Raw genomic sequence first — 25,172 nt, forward strand, 5'->3', positions numbered from 1 at the left:
CCTTGCTAAATGATTTGAGAAAATTAAACATAATGAAAATTTCAAATGTCTGTCTCAAATATTTCGCACCCAAAAAAATAATAGTTTACCAGAGTCTTCGAAATTGTTTATTTTGTAGTTTCAGGCCTAGGTCCAAGTGTTTTTTTTTTCATAAAACCTCAGAGTGTTGAAATCTTGTGTTTAATCTTTGACAGGACTCGAATTTGTTTGGCACATGTTTACAAAATTGCAGGTCCAAAACTCATGAAACGATATTTTAAAAAATAACAACATCATTGAATTTCAAAGTGATATTTAATTTTTTCTTAAATATGTTTTTCAATCAATAGTTAAGTTATTGTTGTGGGATAATTTGTTACCGATACGATCATCAATGTTTGTCAATTCGAAACATCCAGTTCACCTTAACGCAACACTTATTTTTTATCCAATACTCTAAATGGTTTTTCCATCGGCCTTCGGGGAAAGTGCTGGGCCAATTCACACCGTCCATTGTTATGTTGTGCATATAATGTTTACCCTAAAATAACTGTTGAAACGATGATATTATGACCATCTGCCTTACCTTTTTTATTGGACAGCTTCTTATATCGGAATTTTTCATTATGGTTTCAACACTAAATATGTGTGATCGAAGAATGTTGCATGCTTTCATGGTCCAGCTTATAGGAGTCTTTCTATATTCGTTTGATTTCCAACTGTAAAATTGACTTCGAATCTTAAAAATATCGGTTTCATATTCATAATATGCCATATTTTTTAATTGTGCTCTCTAACATTACCTCTATATCGTTTTCTAAATTTATTTCCTCAAACAGAGTAAAATTTAATGACATAGTAACGTCACTTCCTTTCTCTCTGAAAAAACTAACATGAGTAAGGATCATGTAATCGCAAGTTGTGTTTCCTCCAATTACTCGCAAATATTCATTTTTGATTTGAAATGTTTCCTAAAAAATAATCTAAAATTGGTATTTGTTGAGTAAGTATTATAAAATGTTGGCCACACTTGAATTCGAATATTTAAAGGCTCTTTCGCGTCTTCGCTTTGCTTCCCCGGAGTTTCGACCGCGTATTTGATACCGAGGAAATCAATCACAGACTGTAAAGTTAATACGAAGTTCTGCTACAGAACTCAAAGAAGTCACATTACGTTAAGTTTTTGTCCGTAGCAATTTATCTCGCGAAACCTTTGAGTGCAGGTCATTTTTTCTGAAATCGACTTACAGTCACTCAAAAACGCAACTAAATTCTATTTAACCGAGACGATTTTCAATGCAATGTTTAAATATTTATCCAAATTTTTTTACATTCATATGCTATTTAACTCACTAGTTGCTTTTGCTTTTCCGAGTTTTGGGAATTGTTAGTCTATTATATATTGTTCCTTTTTTAATAACTCATTTAAATTGTTTTCCAAGTACTTAAGTATAGTAATTTTGTTTATCAGATGATTACTTTGTATTGCGCTGTAATGGATTGTAACTACTGGAGCTCTCAATTTTACAAATAAAAATGCAGTGTTATACATTACTACTTTTAAAAACATTATAGTCCTCATCCTCATAACTAATGAGTAGGTACGCAGGTGAATAGATAAGAAAGAACTTATGACGACCATCAAAGAACGAAAGCTCAAGTATATAAGAAACGTAATGACTTGTCATCGAAAGAAAAATTGAGGGCAAAAGATCTGTGTGAAGAAAGCCGAGCTCTGGGCTCAAAGATCTGCGTCGATGGTTGGGAAGGACCTCTAGAAATATTTAGAGGTGTACACCATTATAGCCAGTTGGATCGCCAAACTGCGGAGAAAGACGGCGACCTAAGTAGAAGAAGAAGAAGGATTAAGGATGTTCTGGGTGGTTTTAATAAGATAAGTAAAAATCAGCATACCTCTTAAATTTTGTGATTTTTGACTTGTTAATGTTTTTAGAAAAAAACTTCTATTTCATCATAATTTCCCTACCCTTGTAAAAATTTATATGGAATTTTATACACCTCATTAAGCAAAATGTTTTTAAGTAATTTTTTTTATTTGGTGATTTATATAGTGACAGAACTACAGGATTTCAACTGAATATTTTTATACAAAACAATTGGTGAGCCACCGCTATCTCTAAAAAATAAAAATGATTTTTGGGTAACGCCATTGTTAAAGTAACTTTGATCCATTAAACTTACTTTTGTAGGAATGATCATTTTCGCGTTTAAGATAAAAACCGAAATATCACTGATACAACTTTTTATATATGGTTGGGATTAGGTAGTAGATAAAATAGTACATTAGGCAACAAGTGCAGTAAACGGCATTTAAATCACGAGAGAAGCGAGTGTTTAATAAAAGAGATTAAAAAAGTTTACCAAACGTGTTAATTATGTGATAGAGAAAACCTTAACTTGTTGCATACTACACTTTTTCTACTACCTATAGTTTTTTGATACATTTTTGCAAAACAACACGAATACATTCTCTGACATGATCGTCCGGATGGACAAATGCCAAAATTCAAGCTATGCGGTAAAATCTCCGAAAACATCCGATTCCTCCCAAACCTATGCCGTAAGATAACGGAACTGTCCGAAGTGCCTCGTTAGTATGAGACACGAAACGTTCACTAGATCGGTGTATAAGAGTAGAAAAAAATGTTTTTTTTTCATAATTGACGACAGGTTCATAACATATGTTGATAACAACTTTTCTTCTTAAAATTACCCAATGACTGGTACCCTGTATTAATAAAGGCCAATAGCGTACCCAAAAACGGGTTTGCACTTAAAACTTAAGAAAATTTAAAACTTTGTGGGAGTGTGATAAAGGTATGTGCAAAATTTTGCATGTTTAATAATTTTTGAAATTTCGATTTGCATTATTTTAATTTATTAACATTTTAGGTTCGAAACCGTCAAAACATTAATCAGCCTTTTTATTTTATTTTTTGCACTCTAATGGAAGTTTTTCTTAAAAACAATTTAAGCTGCGTTAAAATCAATTAAGTTGGTATCCTCTTGAAGTGGAAAGTATCTAATCGAGAAGGGAGAAACAAGGAAGTATAACGAACAAACAATTTTTGCCTTTACTAAATATTTAATTATTTCGAATGAACTTTTAAAATCCTTTTTAGGTTTATTTCTGCTTAATGTAGCTGATGAGGGATAATTTATTAGTTTTGAATTTATTATAGCGAAAGAACCATGCTGCTAATTTAAAAAGGTTAATGGCCCTTTTTTAATTAATCCCTGCTCGGCAAGGGGTTGCAAATATATATAAAGCCATTCTGGTTCGTTTCCCTTTTAAGCATTTATTTTAATTCGCAAAGCACTGTTTTGATGGATTTTTAAAAATGTTTTCAAATTATAAATGCATGAAAACGCTTTAATTATTACTGCTAATAGATTCGAATGACTATTCGAGGCCGAGATAATTACAATTAAGATCAACACATCAAAGTTGCCTGAAGAGTTTGCATGCTGTTGCCTGCAGCTACAGAAAATGATAAGTAATTGCTTCAATGAAAATAATTTGATGAAGGCTCAAAAAAGTAATTTATGGGCAGACTTTTATTGTCAACTTTTTTGAAATCTAGACTAAAGGTGGATGTTTATAAGATAATGTTGGCAAAAGAAATTTGGTAATGATGGACTGAAATTTTTAATATGACATTTTTATCATTTGTGGTTACACTTTTTGAAAAATTTTAGAATATAAAATGCTGAAAATCCTTGGTAGCATTTTTGACTAGCTTAATAAAGGCAGAATATGTAGTTATGTAACTCCAAATCAAATATGATCCTAAAAAATTTTATTACAAAGTAATGCAACTATTAAAATATACTCACATATACCCCTATAATTTGCAACAAAATTATTGCTCCAAAATACCACAATATATCCAACATATTTCTGTCAGAGCATTTACCTTACTACACTATCCTAATTTTATTATAATGTGAAACAATTATTTTAATATTAGGAAGATATTCAATTATTCTGATTTTTTATACGAAATTAATAATGGACACACGTAATTTACGGATGTTTTAAAAAAAGCATTTTCAGTTAATTCACATTAACGTTTTACAATCTTTTTGTTCATTCGAACCGAATTTACATTACATATTCATATAACGACTCTGATACTTGACGTATAAGTTTTGGCGGTTTGGAAATAATTCAAGGCTTGCAAGTATTTGTGCATCGCCATTAAACACAGCCACTCGCCAGAAAACAATAATTTAGGGTGTTTCTTAATCAACTCTTATCTAATATTTCAATTTTCAAATGTGTTTATTATTATTGTTATTATTATTTATTTCTATATTAACTCAAGGCAAAAGTTCAATTCTAAGAAAAAACATTCGATAGTCAGAAATAAGAATTAGCTATAGCTATGATCTACAGTTACTCTCAAACAAGTTTCTAATAAATAATAATCAAAATAAATAAGACCTAAAAGTTCAGATTTTCACGAAATTATATATATATATATATATATATATATATATATATATATATATATATATATATATATATATATATAAATTTTAGGACAAGATCCACATTTCAACCTGTAGACTCCTGATTTTTGGGATTTTGGACATTTCGATTTATTGTTTTTTAAATATTTTCCTATTGTGTTGTTAGTTCTGAAAGCTATTTTTAAACCACATTTTGACACATATTTTGAAACTTTTTCGCTAGGTTCTCCTATGTATGTAATTGTTTTAAATTGTTCGTGTTCTGTATTTGGTTTCAGATAAATAGAGTTTACTGTTGTCTGTATTTGTTTTTTATTTATAATTTTATCTATAACGGACGAATTGTAGCCGTTGTTCAGTGCTATTTGTTTAATGATATTAAGTTCTTTGTTTTAATTTTCTGTTGAGAGTGGCGTATTAAGAAGTCTGTGTATAAAAGAGTTAAATGCAGCCATTTTGTGTGTATAAGGGTGATTTGAGCTGTTATGTATGACTGTGTCCGTGTATGAAGGTTTATGATATATTGAAAAATCTAATTTGTTTTGCACTTTCGTAATAGTTAAGTATAAAAAATTAAGCAATTTAAGATTGCTTAATAGTATCTTTAGAGCAAAATTATTTTGAATTTAATGGGCAGATTTATATCTCTAAAGAAGGTTTGATTATGGGAAACCCACTTAGTCCTTTGTTAGCCGAGATTTTTATCGATAATTTGGAAAATATCATACTAGAACATCCTTTAAGTAAAAGTAAACTCAATACATAATCGTATAAAATTCACTATCGAGATTGAACAGGATAACTCTATTAATTTTTTAGACTTAACTATTGCGAAAGTGCAAAACAAATTAGATTTTTCAATATATCATAAACCTTCACACACGGACACAGTCATACTTAACAGCTCAAATCACCCTTCTACACACACAAAATGGGTGCATTTAACTCTTTTATACACAGACTTCTTAATACGCCACTCTCAACAGAAAATTACAACAAAGAACTTAATATCATTAATTAATTAATTAATAGCACTGAACAACGGCTACAATCCGTCCGTTATAGATAAAATTATAAATAAAAAACAAATACAGACAACAGTAAACTCTATTTATCTGAAACTAAATACAGAACACGAACAATTTAAAACAATTACATACATAGGAGAACCTAGCGAAAAAGTTTCAAAACATGTGTCAAAATGTGGTTTAAAAATAGCTTTCAGAACTAACAACACAATAGGAAAATATTTAAAAAACAATAAATCGAAATGTCCAAAATCCCAAAAATTAGGAGTCTACAGGTTGAAATGTGGATCTTGTCCTAAAATTTATATTGGACAAACAGGTAGATCCTTCAAGAAACGCATTAACGAACATAAAAGAGCATTTAAAAACAATAGTCTAGATTCTAATTATGCTACACACTTAAACACAGAAAAACACATTTTTGACGACAATTTTGATATATTACACACAGCCACAAAAAGTAGAAAATTAAATTTATTGGAAGCCATGGAGATTAACAAAATGAGACATTCAAATGTATTGCTTATCGATCAATTAGATTTAAATACCTCTCCTTTATTGAACTTAAATTCTCGCAACAACATTAATTATAGTTTTATGGTAATTTTTCGGTATATATAGTAGCAGGTAGTTTGTAAATATTACATTTGATAAAGACACGGTGTTGTCGAAACAATTTTCATGTCATAATATATAATTTCGTGAAAATCTGAACTTTTAGTTCTTATTTATTTTGATAAATGGATTTTCATCAAGTAAAAGCCACCTCAGTTCAATTAAATGATAATCTATGATTGATATCATTATTGTGTAAAACATAATCTTATGGAGAAAATACTCCAAAAATCTGGTGTGCTGCACATTAGTGATTACAACAGCTTTAATAAACTAGAAACCACAGACTAACCAAAATAAGAAGATAATACCTCTCCTAGTTCCACGCCTAAATTTTTGATTATAACCGACGTTGTCTTATTTGACACGTATCAATTTAAATGATAAATGATTTGACATTTCCTCGCCAAATTTTTTTGTAAATATGAATAAATTTAATACAAAATTTTATATTCTAATATGTTAAAAAGTCTGTCGAAACTATTATATTATGGAGGCCAAGTAATTTTAAAGTCGCTACATAAATCAATTCAACAGGAAATTGAACTCAGCCAGCATCTGGCTGAGATTCGACGTCACGCAGAATCTAATGAATATCAAAGCCGCGACAAAAATGATATATCGATGGATGAGGCGAAAAGGATACTGAATATCGATAAGGTGGAAACAAATATTGTTGAAGAAAAATTTAAAGCTCTCTTTTCGGCAAACAAGAATAACTTTTACATACAGGTGTTGAATGCACGGAGACGAATTCTTCGAGAAATTGTTATGGAAAATTTGAAGAAAACTGTAAACGAAAACGTAAACAACAATTCTGGCTGATATGTATCAGATATCAGTTTTAAGTAACGCTTCTAGTGCAAAATATTATTTGTCTAGAACGCGATAGAAATATAAATTTGGAGCCATTCATCCTGCTAAAACGACTCACATGGCAAACCGAATAAATCCTAAAACACCAAATCCAGACTTTTCTTCAGTGTCTGTCGTCTGAGTTGCTGAACACCACTACATATTTTAAATCGGAACTAATACAATATAAAATAATAATAATTATTATTAATACATACTTAGCACTAGTTTTGTAAAACCTTTGTAACTACCAAGAGAAATGGAAATGGATTAGATGTAATGCGGCCTGCAAGCTGTGGTGGAGGAGGGGTCACATACAACGAACTGGCAGCTCATTTCTCTAACTAACTTAGGATCATCAGAGCAGAAATAAGTTTATTTAATGAATTTGTATTAGTTTTGTGGCCTTTGTTACAAAAGAAGTACTTTCTTGAAGAATATTGTCTGTTATTATGGCAAATGAAATTCTTAATAAATCGGCTGCTGGAAAGACATTGTATACGAAAAAGAATTATTCCGAGAAAATGTGGAAAAAAGTTACTTTGACATAACAATTGCAATTTGAAGTTTTCTTATATACATTTACATTAAACAGGGAAATAAAGCCTTCGTTAAGTAATATTAGATCACTAATTTGAGTGGGCTTAGCAAAAGTATTAAAAAATAAAGAGTTTTTTGGAAAAAATGCATATGCTGTGTTTTGATTTTAATAACGTGTTCATTTTTTTTATCAACAGACACATACTGCGTTTTTACTGCATTAAATTTATGCATACAAAAAAAGTAAACAACAGCATTAAATACTTTAAAAACTTATACTTATAAACAGTTACAAAACAGGTAAAAAATAAGTCTTCGTCTTTCTTGTATAGTAGATAACAAAAAAAGAACAAGGTAACAAATAATTAACATTATTTTTAAGAAGATACGTAATGTTTTTGACAAAGTAAAATAACATAAAATGAAAAATAAATTTGGTAGATACTAAGAAACTAACGCAGGCTGCCGTTACTATTAAACTCACGCGATTGCTCACCTACAGAAAAATTTAGCCAAAACGCAAGATGTTTTTCATTTTAAGTACTAGGTCCTTGATTATAGTAGCTATTTATACAGCGATAGGTAGATGTTATAGGCGGGAGCTATTGGTATGGAACTTTTTTGGAGAAAATCAACCTTTTCATGCTGATCAGATCAAAACTGGTCTTACAGGAAAGTTCACGTTTACGTTTAACAAATTTAATTTCAATAATGTCTTGTAGAAATACATTAGGGGCAATTCCAGGGCTCTGGGTGTTTGCATCTTTCATCCCCTTTTGACGATTAGTATTTGTGCGCTTCTTGCATTTCCACTCTCGAAAGATTTTTTGTTTTTCAACATGTAGTTGTTTTCTGGACCTTTGAACAATTCTCACAAATTCGTGAAAGTTATCTATGGATTTTGCGGAACGCCTAGCTCTTTCGATGTTTCCATGTACAGAATCAGAGGACATATGGGTATGGCCCTTAGTCAAGTATCGTATTGTTGTGATCCCGTCTGTTGATTTACTATATGAACTAAAGAGGAATACATGATCCATTTCTTAATTTGGCTCGTGCAGTTGTGGGCTCAGATGTAAATGATGTTGCTTCATCCATGTTAGTAATGGTATAGATTATGTTTACAATGGAATTTGCGTTTCGCCCTGTAGTGCTTCGTGCCAAGGCGACTTATAAAGAAACTGTCTTTAATTTAAGGCATTATGGGCAACAAAATCACTTACTGAAGGTCTATTGACTATTTAGAAACTTTTTTGCTGAACAGTCGGCACAACCACTGACATCCCAAATTTTCTTTCTATAATCTTAATTAATTAATTAATTAATTAATTAACAGTCTTAATTTTTGCATTACAATAATAATCCTCCAAGGGGTTGGTGCTTTTCTCTATCATTTTGTTGTTTTTGAAAACCTTTCCTTATTTTTCCTTTCTTTTCTATTATTTTATCATTTGAGTTTTTTTCAGCAACTTGTCTGCATCTTCTTAACCACAGCGTCAATATTATGGCCTTTTATAAACTCACCTACAGCAGGAATAATTTCTGTATCTATTTGAAATCATTGCGGATACATCTATCATTATGGTCTGAATAGTATTAGGTAAACCTTCGTCTTCTAGATTTTGAAGAACTTGGGAGGTATTTATATTTTGTTCAGTGGCCTCAATACCGCTCAGAATTACTTACGGGTTTGGAACATTGTCAATCTGGTATATTTCGCATGGATTCTCTGATATTTCGCTAATAACGTTTGACTGGGTATGATTGGCTATTATTTTAGTGTCACTTTTTTGTACAAGTTCTTGGTGTTGTAAGTTCAGTGGTATGTTGTTACTGTAAAATGAATCCGCTTCCAAGTGGCAGCTGCCGGCATCATTATCTTCATCAGCACCTTTTCTTTTATTAACAATTTTTTTAGACGATTGCATACAATAATACTCATTTGTTATATTTTCATGTATTATCCAATACCAGACGTTCCTTATACCCATGTCTTTAAATATACCATAATTATAAATGAACCTAAAAGTCCAAGAAATATCAGAAATGCCGAAAAGACTCCGCGTGCATTTTAAATCTGTGTAAAAACAAGAATAATAATCTGGCATTAACCAAGATCGACACAAATTTCCTCTTTTCACTTCTTTCTCAGCCTCAGCCTAACGAAGCCCTAGTTTTTTAAACCCCTCATTCCAGTAAAAAATACCAAAAAAAGTCAAATTGATAATTCGCTCATCATTACTAGAAAAGAAATTCCCAAATCTCGTATAGGTCAAAAACATTCATTTCAACCTAACTTTGTTAAAAATAAAAGGAATAGGGCCTACTTTGCTTTAGCCAAATCCAATCGAACCATTCTATTGCCACGGGATCCTTCCATTATATTATTAGCCCAAGCCACTTGCATATAAGAAAAGATAAACCAAACTAACTAATGTCAAAACACAGCATCTGCAATAGCTGTTATAAAACGGTGATATCTGATTGATTGCTGCGTATACTGCGTCTCACACTCAACTAACACACAGATACTGTTTTTTTTTGGTTATTTCGCCACAAATTTAGTTTTGGCTGTTAAAATAGATAGATCATGTCCAAGTACCTACAGGTCCGTCAAAACCTCATTATTTAAAAAAATGCATATACTGTGTTATTCCTTGGGACATTCGAAATCTAGTAATTGCTTGATCCTTCTTTTTTTTTAATTACGAAATCAGCTCGATTTTTACAAAAACGAAAATATCGGATGACTACGTAGGCAGAAATTACTTTTTCTATAGTGCCACGCACCTCCTGGTGTAAACAATATATAAAAACAACGCGAAATACTTGTTAGGAAAAAAAGAGAAATAATTATGGTAAGAAAGAGGAAAAAAAATTTCTTGCAAAACTGGATCGCTGGGTGCTTGCAAATTAGTTACTCGTAGTGTTCAGAGTTCTGGAGCGATGGGGGGAAGGAGGTCCACGAATAATAAAGAAAATATAGCACTATTTAACCTTACTAACTAACTAACCAAAACTAACCCAGTCTCTCAGATGGTTTGAGGAAGCCGATGTTTTGCGATAAAATAAGAATATTAATGATGAAATCTACTATTAAATTTAAAATGGTGCAATCGATAAAAGTTAGTCCCTTACGTGATCACCACAAGGGTAATATAGACAATTATTAATAACTCGACAATGATCGTACTCAGTATAATTATATATAAATTTTCAAAGCATTTGTACACAAATTATTTGAGGGTAAAACTACATAATTATTGAATCTCCGTGTCGATACAGCAAAAAAAAAACTATCGATTGAATGACCGAGCGTAACAAAACGGAAAAGGAAAAAAGGTATGCCTAATAATATCTCGCGAAGCGCTTACATCAAATTGGACGAGCAATGCAGCCCAGCTTCGCGCAGTTCTATTAAGTGAGCTGCTGGTGAGGCAATGATTCAAATGTGCTCCAATATCCTGAGATCACAGGAACTTCGAAGTTTGGATCCTCCCAGCCTCCAAACGCGAGCCCTCCTAAAGGAGGTTCGGGTGCTCTAAGGATAGTACAGTGCTCCAAGGATAGTACAGTGCTTCAAGGACGGTACGGGTGCTCCAAGGAGGGTACAGCGCTCCAAGGACCCTATAAAGTTAGTGGCTAAATTCCGAAAACGAGCCGGAAAATTTACTGACACTTTAAAGAGTGAATAGAATGGTAAACATAACAAACGCTAAATAAAAAGACTTTACCTCGGTGGATGTTCTTGAGGGTGAAAGCTTGGTAGGCAACAAGTAGCCGGCAAATCCTCTTACAGAGTAAGTGTGGGCAATTCTCCAAAAGAACCAAAAATACGAACAGCAACGGAATCACCAAATCGCTGACCACACATCTAAGTGAATTTAACCCTATATCCGCAAAGCGATGGCTGCAGAAAAAGCCATTAGGTTAATCACTTTTGGCTAGCTATGGTCTGTTCATAGATATAAGAAAGTGAAAAATTGCTTTTGAACGGATTATCCAAGGGTGGTCATTAACATACAATGCAACAAGATTATTACCAAAATTTTAATTAATTAATTAATAATTACATTAATTAATAATAATAATCTTGTTGCATTGTATGTTAATGACCACCCTTGGATAATCCGTTCAAAAGCAATTTGTCACTTTCTTATATCTATAAATAGATCATACCCACTGTTCTTCTACCAAACAACAGGAAAGCGATATGATACGACGCATGTCCCTCGGAGCCAGGAGTGAGAAAGATAAACAGAGTACTTCCTCAGATATTCGAGTGAGATGCAGGAACGGAGAGAAATCACGCTCAATGATACTAGCGGTACGAATTTATTTCGCAAACGAATTATTTGTTTAAAGAAAATATGTACATATTTATTCCGCTGTCGGATTGAATTAATTCATTATTGATAAAAGGGTATAGTTTTAAGGAGACCATTTATTAGGAAGTGAGTATTTGAAATATTAGTAATAACAACTAAATAAAACGAATTAAATTACGACTTTCTTAGCCTGGTAGCACTGCCGTATACGTCACAGCAAATCAGGTGTTTGCAGGAAAAAAAAGCGCTTAGAATTTAAAATGTAGACGTGGAACTACCGAATCGTATTCCACTATAATAACGATTCTAAAGTGTTACAATAGCGTGGGCCAAACAAGTTATTTTTTTATTTGCACTCATTTTATTTTGGTTAGTTTTTAACCCCCGTTTCTGTGAACCGAAATTTTAAAAAAACTAATTGGTTTTAACGAAAATTAGTTATCTGCAACCTTTTGGCCTCTGGATGACGTTTTAAAACAAAATTCGTGAAGTTGGACAATTGTGCCGCATGTAAAGCTGCTGGAGAATAATATAGGTTATATTTTTTGGCTGCTTCTCTTTTCAGAGGTGCAGCGGAAGTGATAAAACACATTTTGGGTAAATTTTGTCTTACCATCTATTACTGTTATGGTATAGTGCTTTAGAATTCGGTATTTTTTGTTTGGAGCTTAACCTGTGATTCAACTTAACATTTAAAATTTAAAATACTCCCGAAATGAAAGGTAGTTGTTGGGTTTCAATGTTTAATAAAATATTTCTCCTTAGTCACCATAGTCACCATTGTAAGTGTAGTTATTATAAATTTTTTCAATTTTTCTCTTCACATACAAGAAAAATTATCCTCTAATAATAATGTCAAATATAATATTTGCTAAGAGCCAAATATTCTAAAGGCTTGCTATTGAAACAAATATCTGAAAAGAGTCTTCATAAAATATTGCCATATATCTTGGATCGTATGTGGTTTTAACTTTAACTGTTAAGCTTTGCTGTTTTGTGGTTCTATCGTCCAACGCGCGTCTAATACCTTTCAAGCTACTGATTGACAGTGGAGACAGCCAATGCTACGTAACCTTTTTATTCTAAAAATAATTTAACTTTGAATTTCAACATTTTTACAAAAATGTTCCGTTTACGAGTTACCCATAAAAAAATTAAAATTTTCTTTTGAAGCTCCCAGTCAAAGCTGACGAGTTTTAAAATATTTAACAATCTTTAATGCTTCGGTGCCAAGACATCGACGCTTTGAAGTCGTTTTCTTCAGTCTTGTTGGATATGCCCCCTTTATCCGTACTCAATAAAAACGGAGGTGAGGATTAAAGGAATAAATTAAAAATACAAAACCTTTTTACACAATTTAACAGAAAAAACTTATTCACTTGTACCAATATCCCATAAAAATTTTGAAATTTTCTAGTCATTTTTGATAGAGGTTAGTGAACCGAATCCGCAATATCTATGCAAAAAAAAAATGAAATCTCACCTGAAGCGTTATTTTTTATTACACGATAATTTTATACACAGATGGCTGTAACTGCTTTCCTATCCTATTGGCATCTGACAAATCTCAGCGTCACAGCTAGATTTCGTTAAATCATTTATATCGAGCGGCACTCGACTAGGAGTCCCTGCGGGAATAAAACAAAACCGGCACTGATATGGTTCTATGTTTTCTACATCACCGTATCTCACGTATTCGAAAAAATGTCCTCAGTCTGGGGAACTATTTGCATTTAAAATATTGCCGAATCGCAACTGAATATATTATCTGACGTTGTTGATATATGCTAACCAGATTCAAATTTTATTTTTTGAAAGGTAGTTGGAAAAAGGAATCCGATTTTGTTCAGGTTTTAGTGGAAAATAAAGCATCCGACACCGGAAAAACTACCCACGTCCCGATCTTTCTGTATCGCACACCTATTTTAAAAAAATTACCGTCGAATGAGATTGCGATCGTAATTCCCGGCAGTTCTTGTCACGAATCATGATGCAATTTTGCTCCGGTCCAACTGGTTCGACAATTCCCTGCGTAATTATTTTTCCTTATTACTGCGAATCACGCAACCACACTTTCATTTTGCGGCAAACGGGTGTCTGGAAATTGCTGTAAAGACGTTCTAATTAATTTTTGATAAGCCGAAAATTTACTGCCCCACCTTGTTATTTTCTTATATTGAGGAAACTAAATCGAATTTTCATTTTTTTTTATCGTGTGCTGCTTGGTTAGGTGCCATTATGTTGCTTAGCTTTACTACTGATATGATTATAACATGGTCACTCAATAACAAACTAATCAAAACGGATGGACTTATCTGGTACAGGGACGGGTCCAGAATGGGAGATCTGGCCGGAGCTGGAGCGTACTGCGAAACAACGGGATCAAGCTTGTCGGTCCCTCTGGGTCAGTACTGCACTGTGTTTCAGGCGGAAATTTTCGCTTTATTGATGGCGGCCAGAGAGGTGCTTCGGCTCAACTACGGAAGCAGGAGAGTCTTCTTCTGCTCGGATAGTAGGGCTGCACTCATGGCGCTTAAGTCAGTGCGTACGCGCTCCTTGTTGATAAAGGAGTGCAAAGGGGTACTGAGGAGGGTGGCTGAGGAGAGAAAGGTCACGTTGGTCTGGGTCCCGGGTCACACCGGTGTCCGCGGCAATGAGGCAGCGGACGCCTTAGCCAGGGTGGGCTCCTCGCATAGGCATATAGGGCCAGAGCCCCGCTTGGGGATCGCCCCGTGTGTGAGGCGGGGAACTCTCGAAGCCCGGGCGAGAGACCGGGCCGCGGGGGGCTGGAGAGTTGCTCCGGGAATGAGGCAGGCGAGGCTTATGATGGATGGGCCCGCCCTTCCTCGGACCAGGGAGCTGCTTAGACTGACCAGGAGGGAGTGTAGAGCACTAACAGGGGCCTACACAGGACATTGCAGGCTTAGGAGGCATCTCTGCTTGCTAGGCATTGGAGACGACCCGGAGTGTAGGTGGTGCATGGAAGGGGAGGAGACCCCGTATCATCTGCTCACCGAGTGCCCTGCCTTGACATGGGCAAGATTGGGAGTCTTCGGAACGGCCCTGATCGATCCGGACTCAGTGCACGGTATTGGGCTAAAGGAGTTGCTGACCTTCTACAGGAGGGGCGGCATTCTGGACGCCCTCTAGAGCGGCCTGGGGGCACAACGGGCCCATCTGGTGGCCTAAGTGCTTGGACGCCCGCGAGGGCGCCCCCCTTTAATACCAATACCAATACCAATACCAATCCCATATTATAAAGTAGAAACCAAAGCATTGATTTTAACAGACTTTATCAAAGCATAGTAATTTTACGTTGCATCGATTTACTTAAAAACTACTTACAGGATAGAGTTCAGTATGTAGAGGAAAATCCTGGGGTGGAACCGCTAACCAAACAATTGTACGGGTATCACAGGAGTCAATTTTTTGCCCGTTGTTAGTTTCAATTTATACTAGTAATATTACCAGCAAAGTGCATATTTATGTGGATCACGCGCAAATATTTATAATGTAAACTTTATATTCTCGCGTACTGAAACAATTTGATAAGTTTTGCTGAAATCAATACTTTCGCTACTTGGGACGCTTGATGATAGATTACGGTGAAACATTAAAATTAAAATCGGTGGAGATAATGTTCCATATTTCAGTCAGAGCAGGAATGGAGTTAGTTTTTGATTCTGAGTTAAGATTTAAAATTCACGTCAAGAATAGCAAACATGCCAATATATAAACTGAATATTGCGATAAAATTTTCGACTAAAAAAATTTATTTGTAAAATTTGATAATAACATGCTTCAAAATTTAACTTTTCGCTGAAATTACATTTTAGATTTTATTTAAATTCTCTGATATATCTAGGTTTGACCGTCTACAACCAAGCAAAAACATATGCTGCCATATTTAACGAGGTGGTCGACTGTAGTAAAAATGTAGGTACCATTATTTGATTGTGAATATGAACCGATAATTTAAACTTTGTTAGAATTACCGTCTATGAACAGGAACAGGCACGCGACGTAAAATTGCTCCAGCGAGATCCTTTATTACGTCCTGTAGAGTGTCAATTTACAAGCCAACAGTGTTTCTCCACACGCCTTGCGCTTAAGATTAAACGAATGAATTCCAAGCCGTTCAAACCGCTCGATATTTCAATATCGAGAACCAATAGTTTGTTAAAACAAGTACAAACATTTAGTAGCTATTATGTAAAATTATGGGGAAAGCTCTTACTGTTGCAGCATTTGGACATTTCTTCGAGAATGGACCAGTTTTTCAAAACGTAGTTGAAAATAACGCATTATCGAAATATTATACAGAGAAATTTTTTTCCTGAACAGAATTAAATCAATTTAACAACAAACACAGTAAATAAGCTTTAGTTGAGACAAAATTGATTACATTTTTACTTTAATTGTCTTCACTAAAATATTTAATTCAATAATCCACAATTTTGTTAATTATATTCTTATTGCGCCAACAAAGTTTTGCTGAAATTTTCTACAAAATTTATTACCTGAATTAAACAATTCTTAACATTGCATACGTTTAGTATTAACTGGAATACAAAAGTTATTGCTTGGAATAAAGCGAATGTTAAATTAATGGTATGTTACCATATTTCCTTAAATTATAATTTATTTGCTGCAAGTAAATCTCAAGCAGCTACGCGAACAAACCGACCTGAAGATAGCGAATTTGATTTTGCCAAAACGTCGAGTTTCGCTACAGTTCATTCAATTAAATATTATTGTTCGCAAGTTGCTCCTTTCTTATAACGTAATATAATTTTATATTGCTTGAAATAAATATTTCACTTTTGTTACTTCAATGAAAATTTCTCGCAAATAAATTATAATTGCACGTAGTATGCCCCCTTTTTTTGCAATAAATAAGTAGAACATAGTGATATAATTATAATTATAATGGCAAATAGAATTTTCTTTTAACAAATATATTTGAGTTGAGATATGAATTAAAAAAAAATAATTCTCCGAATTCGATATTTAATTGCTCGATACGAATTAAATTATTTCATTAGAACAAATGTGCTTTATTTTCAGGAACTAATTCTATTTCTCTGTGTAGCGATCAGAACTGGACTATTTTTTTAAGAAATATTGACTGTGGTTTTAAGCCCAAATTAAGAAACACTGACCATCATAATCGTAGGTCACTGGGTACCATATATTTTATGCCTCTAAACTGAACTAAGGTGTTGGGCATTGGCAAGCAATAATAGTCAACTGTTTTTTAGAGCGAAAATTCTCTATTAACTTAAAATATATTTGGAAAGAATTTTCGGGATATAAAATATTATTTTATCTTCGAATGCAGAACTTGAATAGTTAAATTTATACAGAATAAAGAAGAAATAAGACGAACATTTATCAGCGGATGACACTTAAGAGAAATTGTTTCTCCTATTATATTTATAATTTTTAAATGTTATGGAATTGTATAATTTATTCGACGAGTGACGAATACTTTCAAATTGGAAGGTTCAAAATTACTTTTCCCATCGGTAGTCCCACATCCACACTGACGAACAGTCGATTTTAGCATACTAAACCAGCAAATTAGCGTATTCATTAAAATTGTGGACCTTTCTAAGCCATGCCAGGGCATTTGAAAAGGTAATATTCCACTTAGGTTAATTGAAATACCGACCACTAAGGAGCTTTGGATGTTGAACCATCAAAATCAGGAAATATGTATTCCAATTTCCTTTGCTATGAATAATTTCACATATGAAATGTCGCCTTGTTCATGGTTAATGATATTATATTACAGCGTTGGCATCGATCATTGTAAAAAATAATAAGAAATTAAAAAAAATAACCATCGAAAGCACAAAATTACAAAAAACTGGTGTTAATTAACAACAAAGATTTAGTGGTATTCAATGAGAGTGCAGTTATTACAAAATATTTTTATACTGATCATATAACAAACCATGTTAAACGGATCATATAACAAACCATGATAAATGTGATTGTGTGTTGTTTTTTTCCACCAATCGCTACCTAAAAAATTACATTTCTGTCAATGATTCGCGATCTAGGTATAACAAAACGACACAAATTTCCAATTAAAATGAAAACACTCAACGCTTTTAGATTAAAGCTGGAAATGAAATTTGAATCAATACGAAAAAAGCACAATTGTGCTACGCGGTGCAGAAGAATACCTGTTTTTGTGTTTTTCCTATCGAACTACCTACGGATACAATTCATTTTTAGTTATTCATTTACGACTGCGTACACTTGTATTTTAATATTATTAAATACAAAAACAAAATGTTACCTATCATGCGTTGATAGGCATTAATTTATTCATTATCTGAATAAAAGAGACCAGACTAAATACTTCAAATATTTTAGTATGTACAAATTTTTCCTGGATAATCCAGATTCATCATTTTCTGAATCTGCCGGTTCCTAATTTTTATTCCCTTGTGCCTATCCCGTCTCTTCATCTGAACTCTCTAGCTGTTAGTTTTTCGCCTACCTCTCATTCTCTTTTCTAGTGGTACCTAATTAAGGAGAATAAATGGGTTATGATCGTTGTTGTGCTTCGAGAATTTATTTGTACTCTTTTCAATTAAAGCTATCTGTTCTACGTTCAGGATTTTCCTTCTTTTTATATTTTATTACTCCCTGCTCAATAATAAATTTACCGTCAGAACTGACAACGTCAAAATTCCAGTGCTAAAATCTACTCAAAAAATCCGACCGGTCCAAAATTCGCCACATTTTTCACACGTTTGATTCGTGCATATTGGGGTCCGTTAGGGTAGGGATTGTGAACCCAAAGATTTTTTGAATTCTCTAGGTTTATGTTATAAATTCATTTCTAAAATATCTACAGTGAACGACTAAAAAATGGAACAAATTCATTTAAAAATCAGGTATTTGATTTCAAGAAAAATGCTCGCACACCATCACAATTTTTTCTTGCGCATTTTTTGCAGTAAACAAAATATATATATGGTGGATCAAAAAGTAGATGTCGGTACCAAGTTCCTTGCGGGTATTAAATGAAGAAAAGCATTATCCATACTAAATTACAATACCATAGCAGCTGAACTAACATAATATCAACCACAGAGTACAGTTTCGTGAAACTATGATGGAAATGTGAAACTGAAATCCATTTATACTTTTTAGTCACGTTTTGTTTAAATGGTGCGGCAAGTAAATAAAATTGTAGATATTGGAGTACAAATAATCCCTGATTTAATGAGGGGAAATCATGCTCAACTCCCGCAAAAAGTAAATGTTATATAATAAATAATAAAGAAAATAATTAAATAAAAATAATAAATCGCTGCCGTTGAATTACAAAATTATTGGACCCTTCTTCTTCAATCAAAATCTTGCTGGAGCCCGATATTCACAATTTCATCAAAATGGCATAATTCCTACTCTCGCAGTTTCTTTCTCAAATCGAAATCAGCTGATTGCTGGGTAAATGCGTGAATATTTAAATACGGGCAGTGTATTGGTAGAAGGGGATCAATAGAACGGCCTGCAAAATCTCTGGATATTACTTCACTAGATGATTTCCTTTGGGGGTATTTAAAATCAAAAGTATATAAGGAAATCCCACAAAATTTAGGTAATGTAAAATTTAGAATTAGATCCACAATAAGGCAAATTAATGAAAATATCCTGAATAATATTTTTGAAGGGATTTTAAATATAATAGTATTATTTCTTCAACATATTCTTTTATTTTATACAAGTTTTATATTTTCTGTTTACTGCGAGTTAGAATTATGATGGACGTATGCGAGCATTTTTTTTTTAATTCAATACCGGTTTTAGTTGTTCATATTCCTTGCATAGAATTCACGTGTATTAGCTCGAGTAAATTAACTGAAATTTCAAATTTGAATTTGAATTTATACCCAGAAGCTTTACGGACGATATTATTTACACTCGGCACTTGCAGCGTGCATTCTTGCAATTTGAATTTACTGCATGTGATAGGAAACGTATATAAAGTCATAAATAATAATAGCAATGTCACTTTTCAGGATCTAAATCATAAGGAATTACGAAATAATGCCGGAAATTGCTGGCAATTTATTATCTTAAGCCTCCCGCTATTATTGGGTGGGTTATATCTCCAGGAAAAGAAATTCTTGCCATTTTCTGGCACTCATTTGCCGCAATTAAAAAGACCGTGGAAAAAGATTGATATTTTTTCTGTTCCGGAACACGAGACGAAAAATTTTGCAATTAAACTTATTTTGTGATTCCAAGATTTATGATTCTGGCCTCACCTTTGTGTAGCAAAATAAGAAAATGGATTTCTACGACAGGCGTAGGAAGGAAAAAGGCTGTTAAAATTTATTCCAAATTGTATTTGGATGACTATTAATGTACGACTTCAAGGATCAAATTTTATCGGCGTTTATTGTGCACCTGCGATTGTTACGAAATCTTATAAAAAGTCATTACATTAGCATAATACTAATTTTTACATTCACCTCATTCATGGATGGAAACCTTCTTCAGTTGTCGCTTACCAATGACAGCTGCGATCTGAATAATTAAAATACAGTCGCGAAAGACGTTCGAACAGGTCGGGAAGTATTTCCAAAAAGTCAAATCTATATCAAATAAGCCCTAGCATTTGTTCTATCCGTTTATCATTTTAGTGTGTTCCTTGGATTGTTGAGATGGCTAACAATAACGAACGAGTTAGGTATGACCTCATTTACTGCTGAGTACGGAATATGGCCATTTATTAGATTTATATCTTATTATAGTGAAAAGATTTACTTCGGCGAAAGTGTCGCACAAGGGCATATAAATTCACATTTTCCAGAAATTCGTTGAAAGAGAAATATTGCTTTAAAAATGTAGCTCACAGAAATGGCGAACAGCTTAGAAGGCACAAAGAAGCAAATCGGACACCCTATGCATTTGAAATTAGGTTTGATATTTTACTATAGTACATTAACACTTAATTCAAGCTAGTAAAAATGAACACTTAAATTAAGAGATTTAAGTTTGAGTTTTAAAACCAAGGAAGGGTCACTGTCGCTGCTTTTCAGGAGTTTGATCAAACAGTTTTCGACTTTGTTTATTAGGTATTTAATTAATAATTATTTTAGTATACTTAATATACACTTAAGAGTACAACGTATGAGATTTTTTAATCTGTTTTTCCACGAAAATACAATTATTGTGGAAAGTTGATATATATTATATTACATAATATATTATTTTGAAAAATGTTGTTAATGTTCCAGATTATTAATAACGAGTTATTCATTCAGCATTTAATACGGCACTTCACCATTCCCAAAGTTCAATTTTAAAAAAATACTTTTGTTACTTTGTTTTTATCCATTTCATTTTAGGTCATAAAACAAAACAAACTTAGTACAAGACTAAAGTACCGGTTTTTTTTATTCAGCAAAGTGGTATTGGCATATGTTGTTTATATTCAAAATTTTTGCCCAAATACGAAAGCATTGCTTCTAAATAATATTTTGTTAAACATATTTATAAATTAATACAAATCAAATTAACGTGCGGCAATTTTGATAAAATTAAAGCACCATTAAAAGATTACCTTGGATTTTTAATATTTTAGGCAATCAAACCTTTATGTTCATTCAAATGATATTAAAAACGTCGTACAATTTCGAAACAATTCATGTTAACAACATAAAAAATTATTAATACTAATGGAAATATAAATTTCTTTTTATTCAAGATGAGAAAATCTTTTTTTTAAATAATTTTGTTTTGATGTAAAAATTAATGAATAATATTCCAAAATAATGTAATAATAAATTATTATAAAAAGGCACTTACACTTAAGTGATCACGCTCTTTGTTCAGTACCCATGAGTGCTACAGAATGCTTAGTAGATATGAGGAAGTTATCAGTTTAACTCAAAAAGTGTTGCAAAAGATCTCCAAGCGGTGGATAATAATATCATTCATTTTTCTTTATAAAAATGTAGAAAACTGTTTGACGTCAATTTATTTCCATTTCGAGCATACAAGTTTCATTTGTGGGTGTTTTTACTTTGCAACTTTCAATGTCTCCCAAAAGGTTTAGTGATTGCCCCTGATACCGAAAACTAAAAAAATTTGCTTTTACTGAGCTAGCGGGTCGCAAGGTGTTCTTTAAAAGTTTTTACCACTAATTCTCGGAAAAAAGGCCGCCGTGCATTGGATAATCGATGCTCCAACGCACACGTAACACCTTCGGATGAAGACATTCCAGAAGGGTTGAGTTAAGTCGAGCAAGCAACAAAATAAATACCCAAACCGCGTCAAAACGCGAAAACGCGTTTATAAAGCCCTTGACTTTGCGTGACTTGGTGTACCAAGAGATCTTCCTCTTTTCGTTTAAGCATTTATCAAATTTTCGATTTTGAATTAGCTCGGACATTTTGTTTCAATAGAAAATATCTACAGTCGCTAATTTTTTTCATTAATACAAACTTCGATACTTCTTAAAACATTTAGAATATTTGCTAAAGTTTACATATTTACCGTCGCCGATGAGCACTTGAACACACCGAAGAACCAAGCACTACCGACAGCCTGGGACATTTAAAATCCTCCTGCGATTAAATCTTAAAAAGTTTCATTTATTGTTCCTGAATTCGAATGGAAGTCGGCGTTCGTCGTCACGTCGTCCCGTCACCTGAGCAGCGGCTTCGAACGCAGCAATTCCCACGTCCCTATCCAGAGACGGCGATCGCGAACTGCCCCAATTTACCGCCGAAGCCAATGTTTGGGGCTGTTACGGACACACGCAGGCGTAGGGCGTAGGTCCCAGCAGGTCTGCTCCCGCGATGCTGTCGACGGCAGCAGGAAAACAGAAGCTGAGGAATGGGCTTGAATGTTCTCAGATACAATAGGAATGATCGGCAAATTATTACGCTAACCCGGTCATCTTTTATACGGGCTGTCCGCTCGCTTGATAGGTTGTTTGGTCTTTATTTTCGCGTGAGATTCGCAATTGGTCGCGGCATTTTTGTGTGACACAGTGTGTCAGATGACTTAGGGTACTGAAAAATTCGGCAATTCGATCAAAATTCGGTCCCTTTAATATTGTATTTTTCGTGAGGGGTTTTACTATCAGAAAACACGGTAATACGAAAGAATTTTTTTCAGTTGATGAAACTGGAGCACCAAAAAATAAATGTAGCGTTTCTTGTCACTATATCTTCATATCTAACGCCATAAAAGTGAGCAGAAAATACATCGGAAATAGATATGAATAATATAATATATAAACGGTAATTCAAGCGCAAATATAAAATACAAGCATATGTTTTAATATGCGCATGGGCGGTAACTTGAAATCTGGTTTTCAACCAAAAGGCTTAGCGGCATTCAACAACGAATATGGCCGCTGACAGTTCTTAATTCAACAATTTTTTACAGTACTAGTATATTACTGCTACTATATCAGCTATTAAAGAAATGCGCAGTTGTGGTAGTAAAAAACTTGTTCATTTGTATCCGCTCTTCACCTAATTCATGAGTATTGTAAGCATGAAATTCTATTTGAGGTTTCTGTGCGTCTATAACTAATGACAACAATTATGTTGAAACAAAGAATGAGGCTAATGAATTATTATTTAATATAAAAGCAGTCTCGTAAGTAACTTCTATTTTGTTTGAGTGTTTCCTGTAATATGAATCGAGGTAGAAAGTTCAACTTCTTTTTCACAAATGCTGATTATCAATTATTTTATTTTTTTAAAACCTTACTTCTAAGTATACAAATGTATTCAAATATTAATTAGGTATAAAATTGTATAAATACCATTAAAGCAAGTTTATAACTACAAAATATTTAAATATGTATTTTGAACTAACTCGTAAGGGTCTTCTTAAAAGGAAATATCCTAAACAAATTCATTTATTCCATTCTTTCATAATAATATTCCGTGCCTAACCCATAAAGGTCGAGATTTAAAGTTTTAGATAATGTGATATTTTAATTGGAAAATGCAAATGTGCATTGGAATTTTTCGGCCCCTACGAATTGGTATTCGTATTTGAGCGCATAAGTAATGACCTATTGTTCGATAAATTCAGCAACTTTACCTTGATTTCGCATTCTGCTCGGCCCTAATGACAAAATATTCCGAATATAAGTCCGGATAAAAGTGGCACTCGGCCAAGAAATTAGAAAACTACGCTATCGATCTGACACGGAGAACCGAGATGATATATTACATGGACAATGATGGAATCTACATATTAAAAGCTTTCTCCGAAGCACGTTCTTCAGCTTCCAAGTTCACGTTTCTCATTCGCAGTGGCGGATCGTGTGACAATGGGAAACATCGTTATTTTCGTTGGTTACTACACTTACGTGAGTAATTCGGCGTAATCGTTGAGGAAGTTTAACTTTTTAGGAATTTATAAGCAAAATATTTAAAAAAAAATTTTGGATTTGTAAACAGATAAAAGTAAATAAAAGTTTCATTCTATTATGCAATTTATTTGATTCCACAATAAGTTAATATAATATTTTCTAGATCTGGAAATTCTTTTCCGGCTATAACTAGATTCAATACATATTGGTACTTACAATTGGTTCAAAATAAATATTTTCGGACTAGTTTTCCAAAGCGATCATTTTCTCTTGTTTGTGCCAATAAGATAAGAAGTTTTTTCTATGATATTCTTATGAGTGTATGATTTGTTACAAAATAGTCAATTATATATAATGGGTGTTTTTTCGATGTATAGAACTTTAAGTTGGCATTACTGTTCAAGATGGTTACCGATTTAACAGCTGTCAAGTGATTTATTCTCAGTTTGGTTTGGCAATTCATCATGAACAGACTCACGCCTGAGCAACGCTTGCCAATAGTGCAATTTTATTTCAAAAATAATGGTTCTGTGCGGAATACGTATCGCGCACTACGTCCATTTTATCGTTGACAAAATCGTTCATCAGAGCAGTTAATTCGATTAACCATGGAACGTTTTCGCACCACGTTTACTCTTATTGATAACTCGCATCCCTAGAGACGCCGTACGGTGCGTAAAGAAGAAGCTATTGCTGCTGTAGAGCGTAGCATTGAGGAAGACCCGAATGAGTCCATCCGCCATCGAGCACAGGAAGTGGATCTGTGTCCATCCACTTTATGGAAGATTTTGCGGAAGGATCTTGGTTTACGTGCTTACAAAATCCAACTCGTGCAAGAATTGAAGCCAAACGATCATCAAGTAAGGCGTAGATTCGTCGAATTTGGAGCGAAGCAAATCCTCAAGTGTATGTCGAAACACCGTTACATCCAGAAAAACTGACTGTTTGGTGCGCTTT

At 33.4% G+C, this 25,172-nt stretch overlaps 3 protein-coding genes across 3 annotated transcripts in view; 1 reads left to right on the plus strand and 2 right to left on the minus strand.

Moving 5' to 3' along the window:
* LOC132701521 (acetylcholine receptor subunit alpha-like) overlaps positions 1-22,560 on the minus strand; it is an 87,246-nt gene extending 64,686 nt beyond the window's left edge. Inside the window, exon 1 of the mRNA XM_060669505.1 lies at positions 22,373-22,560. The gene's annotated coding sequence lies outside the window, so the exon portion shown is untranslated. The remainder of the gene's footprint in view (positions 1-22,372) is intronic.
* On the minus strand, positions 339-14,284 carry LOC132701379 (uncharacterized). Its single transcript, XM_060669239.1, has 5 exons — positions 14,002-14,284; positions 13,781-13,949; positions 783-950; positions 566-718; positions 339-520 (listed from the first exon to the last, which is right to left on the minus strand). The coding sequence occupies exons 2-5, from the start codon at positions 13,829-13,831 to the stop codon at positions 371-373; spliced, it is 522 nt and encodes a 173-aa protein (XP_060525222.1). The 5' UTR covers positions 13,832-13,949; positions 14,002-14,284; the 3' UTR covers positions 339-370.
* On the plus strand, positions 14,624-16,083 carry LOC132701493 (uncharacterized). The gene is made up of 3 exons (XM_060669449.1): positions 14,624-14,930; positions 15,708-15,778; positions 15,832-16,083. Exons 1-3 carry the CDS (start codon positions 14,648-14,650, stop codon positions 15,844-15,846), a joined length of 369 nt encoding a protein of 122 aa, XP_060525432.1. The 5' UTR covers positions 14,624-14,647; the 3' UTR covers positions 15,847-16,083.
* Positions 22,561-25,172: the final 2,612 nt, after the last annotated feature.

The sequence above is a fragment of the Cylas formicarius genome, unplaced genomic scaffold (assembly GCF_029955315.1).
Source record: "Cylas formicarius isolate icCylForm1 unplaced genomic scaffold, icCylForm1.1 PGA_scaffold_4__25_contigs__length_36172078, whole genome shotgun sequence".
Taxonomy (NCBI): Eukaryota; Metazoa; Arthropoda; class Insecta; order Coleoptera; family Brentidae; genus Cylas; species Cylas formicarius.

Coding starts and splice junctions, on each gene's coding strand:
- LOC132701379 (XM_060669239.1), bottom strand. CDS start 13,831: ATGATTCGTGACAAGAACTGCCGGGAATTACGATCGCAATCTCATTCG. Junction 951..13,780: donor GATCGCAATCTCATTCGACG/GTAATTTTTTTA, acceptor ATTATTTTTTAG/GAAACATTTCAAATCAAAAA. Junction 719..782: donor ATTTAGAAAACGATATAGAG/GTAATGTTAGAG, acceptor GATATTTTTAAG/ATTCGAAGTCAATTTTACAG.
- LOC132701493 (XM_060669449.1), top strand. CDS start 14,648: ATGAGGCAGGCGAGGCTTATGATGGATGGGCCCGCCCTTCCTCGGACC. Junction 14,931..15,707: donor CGATCCGGACTCAGTGCACG/GTATTGGGCTAA, acceptor TGATATATCTAG/GTTTGACCGTCTACAACCAA.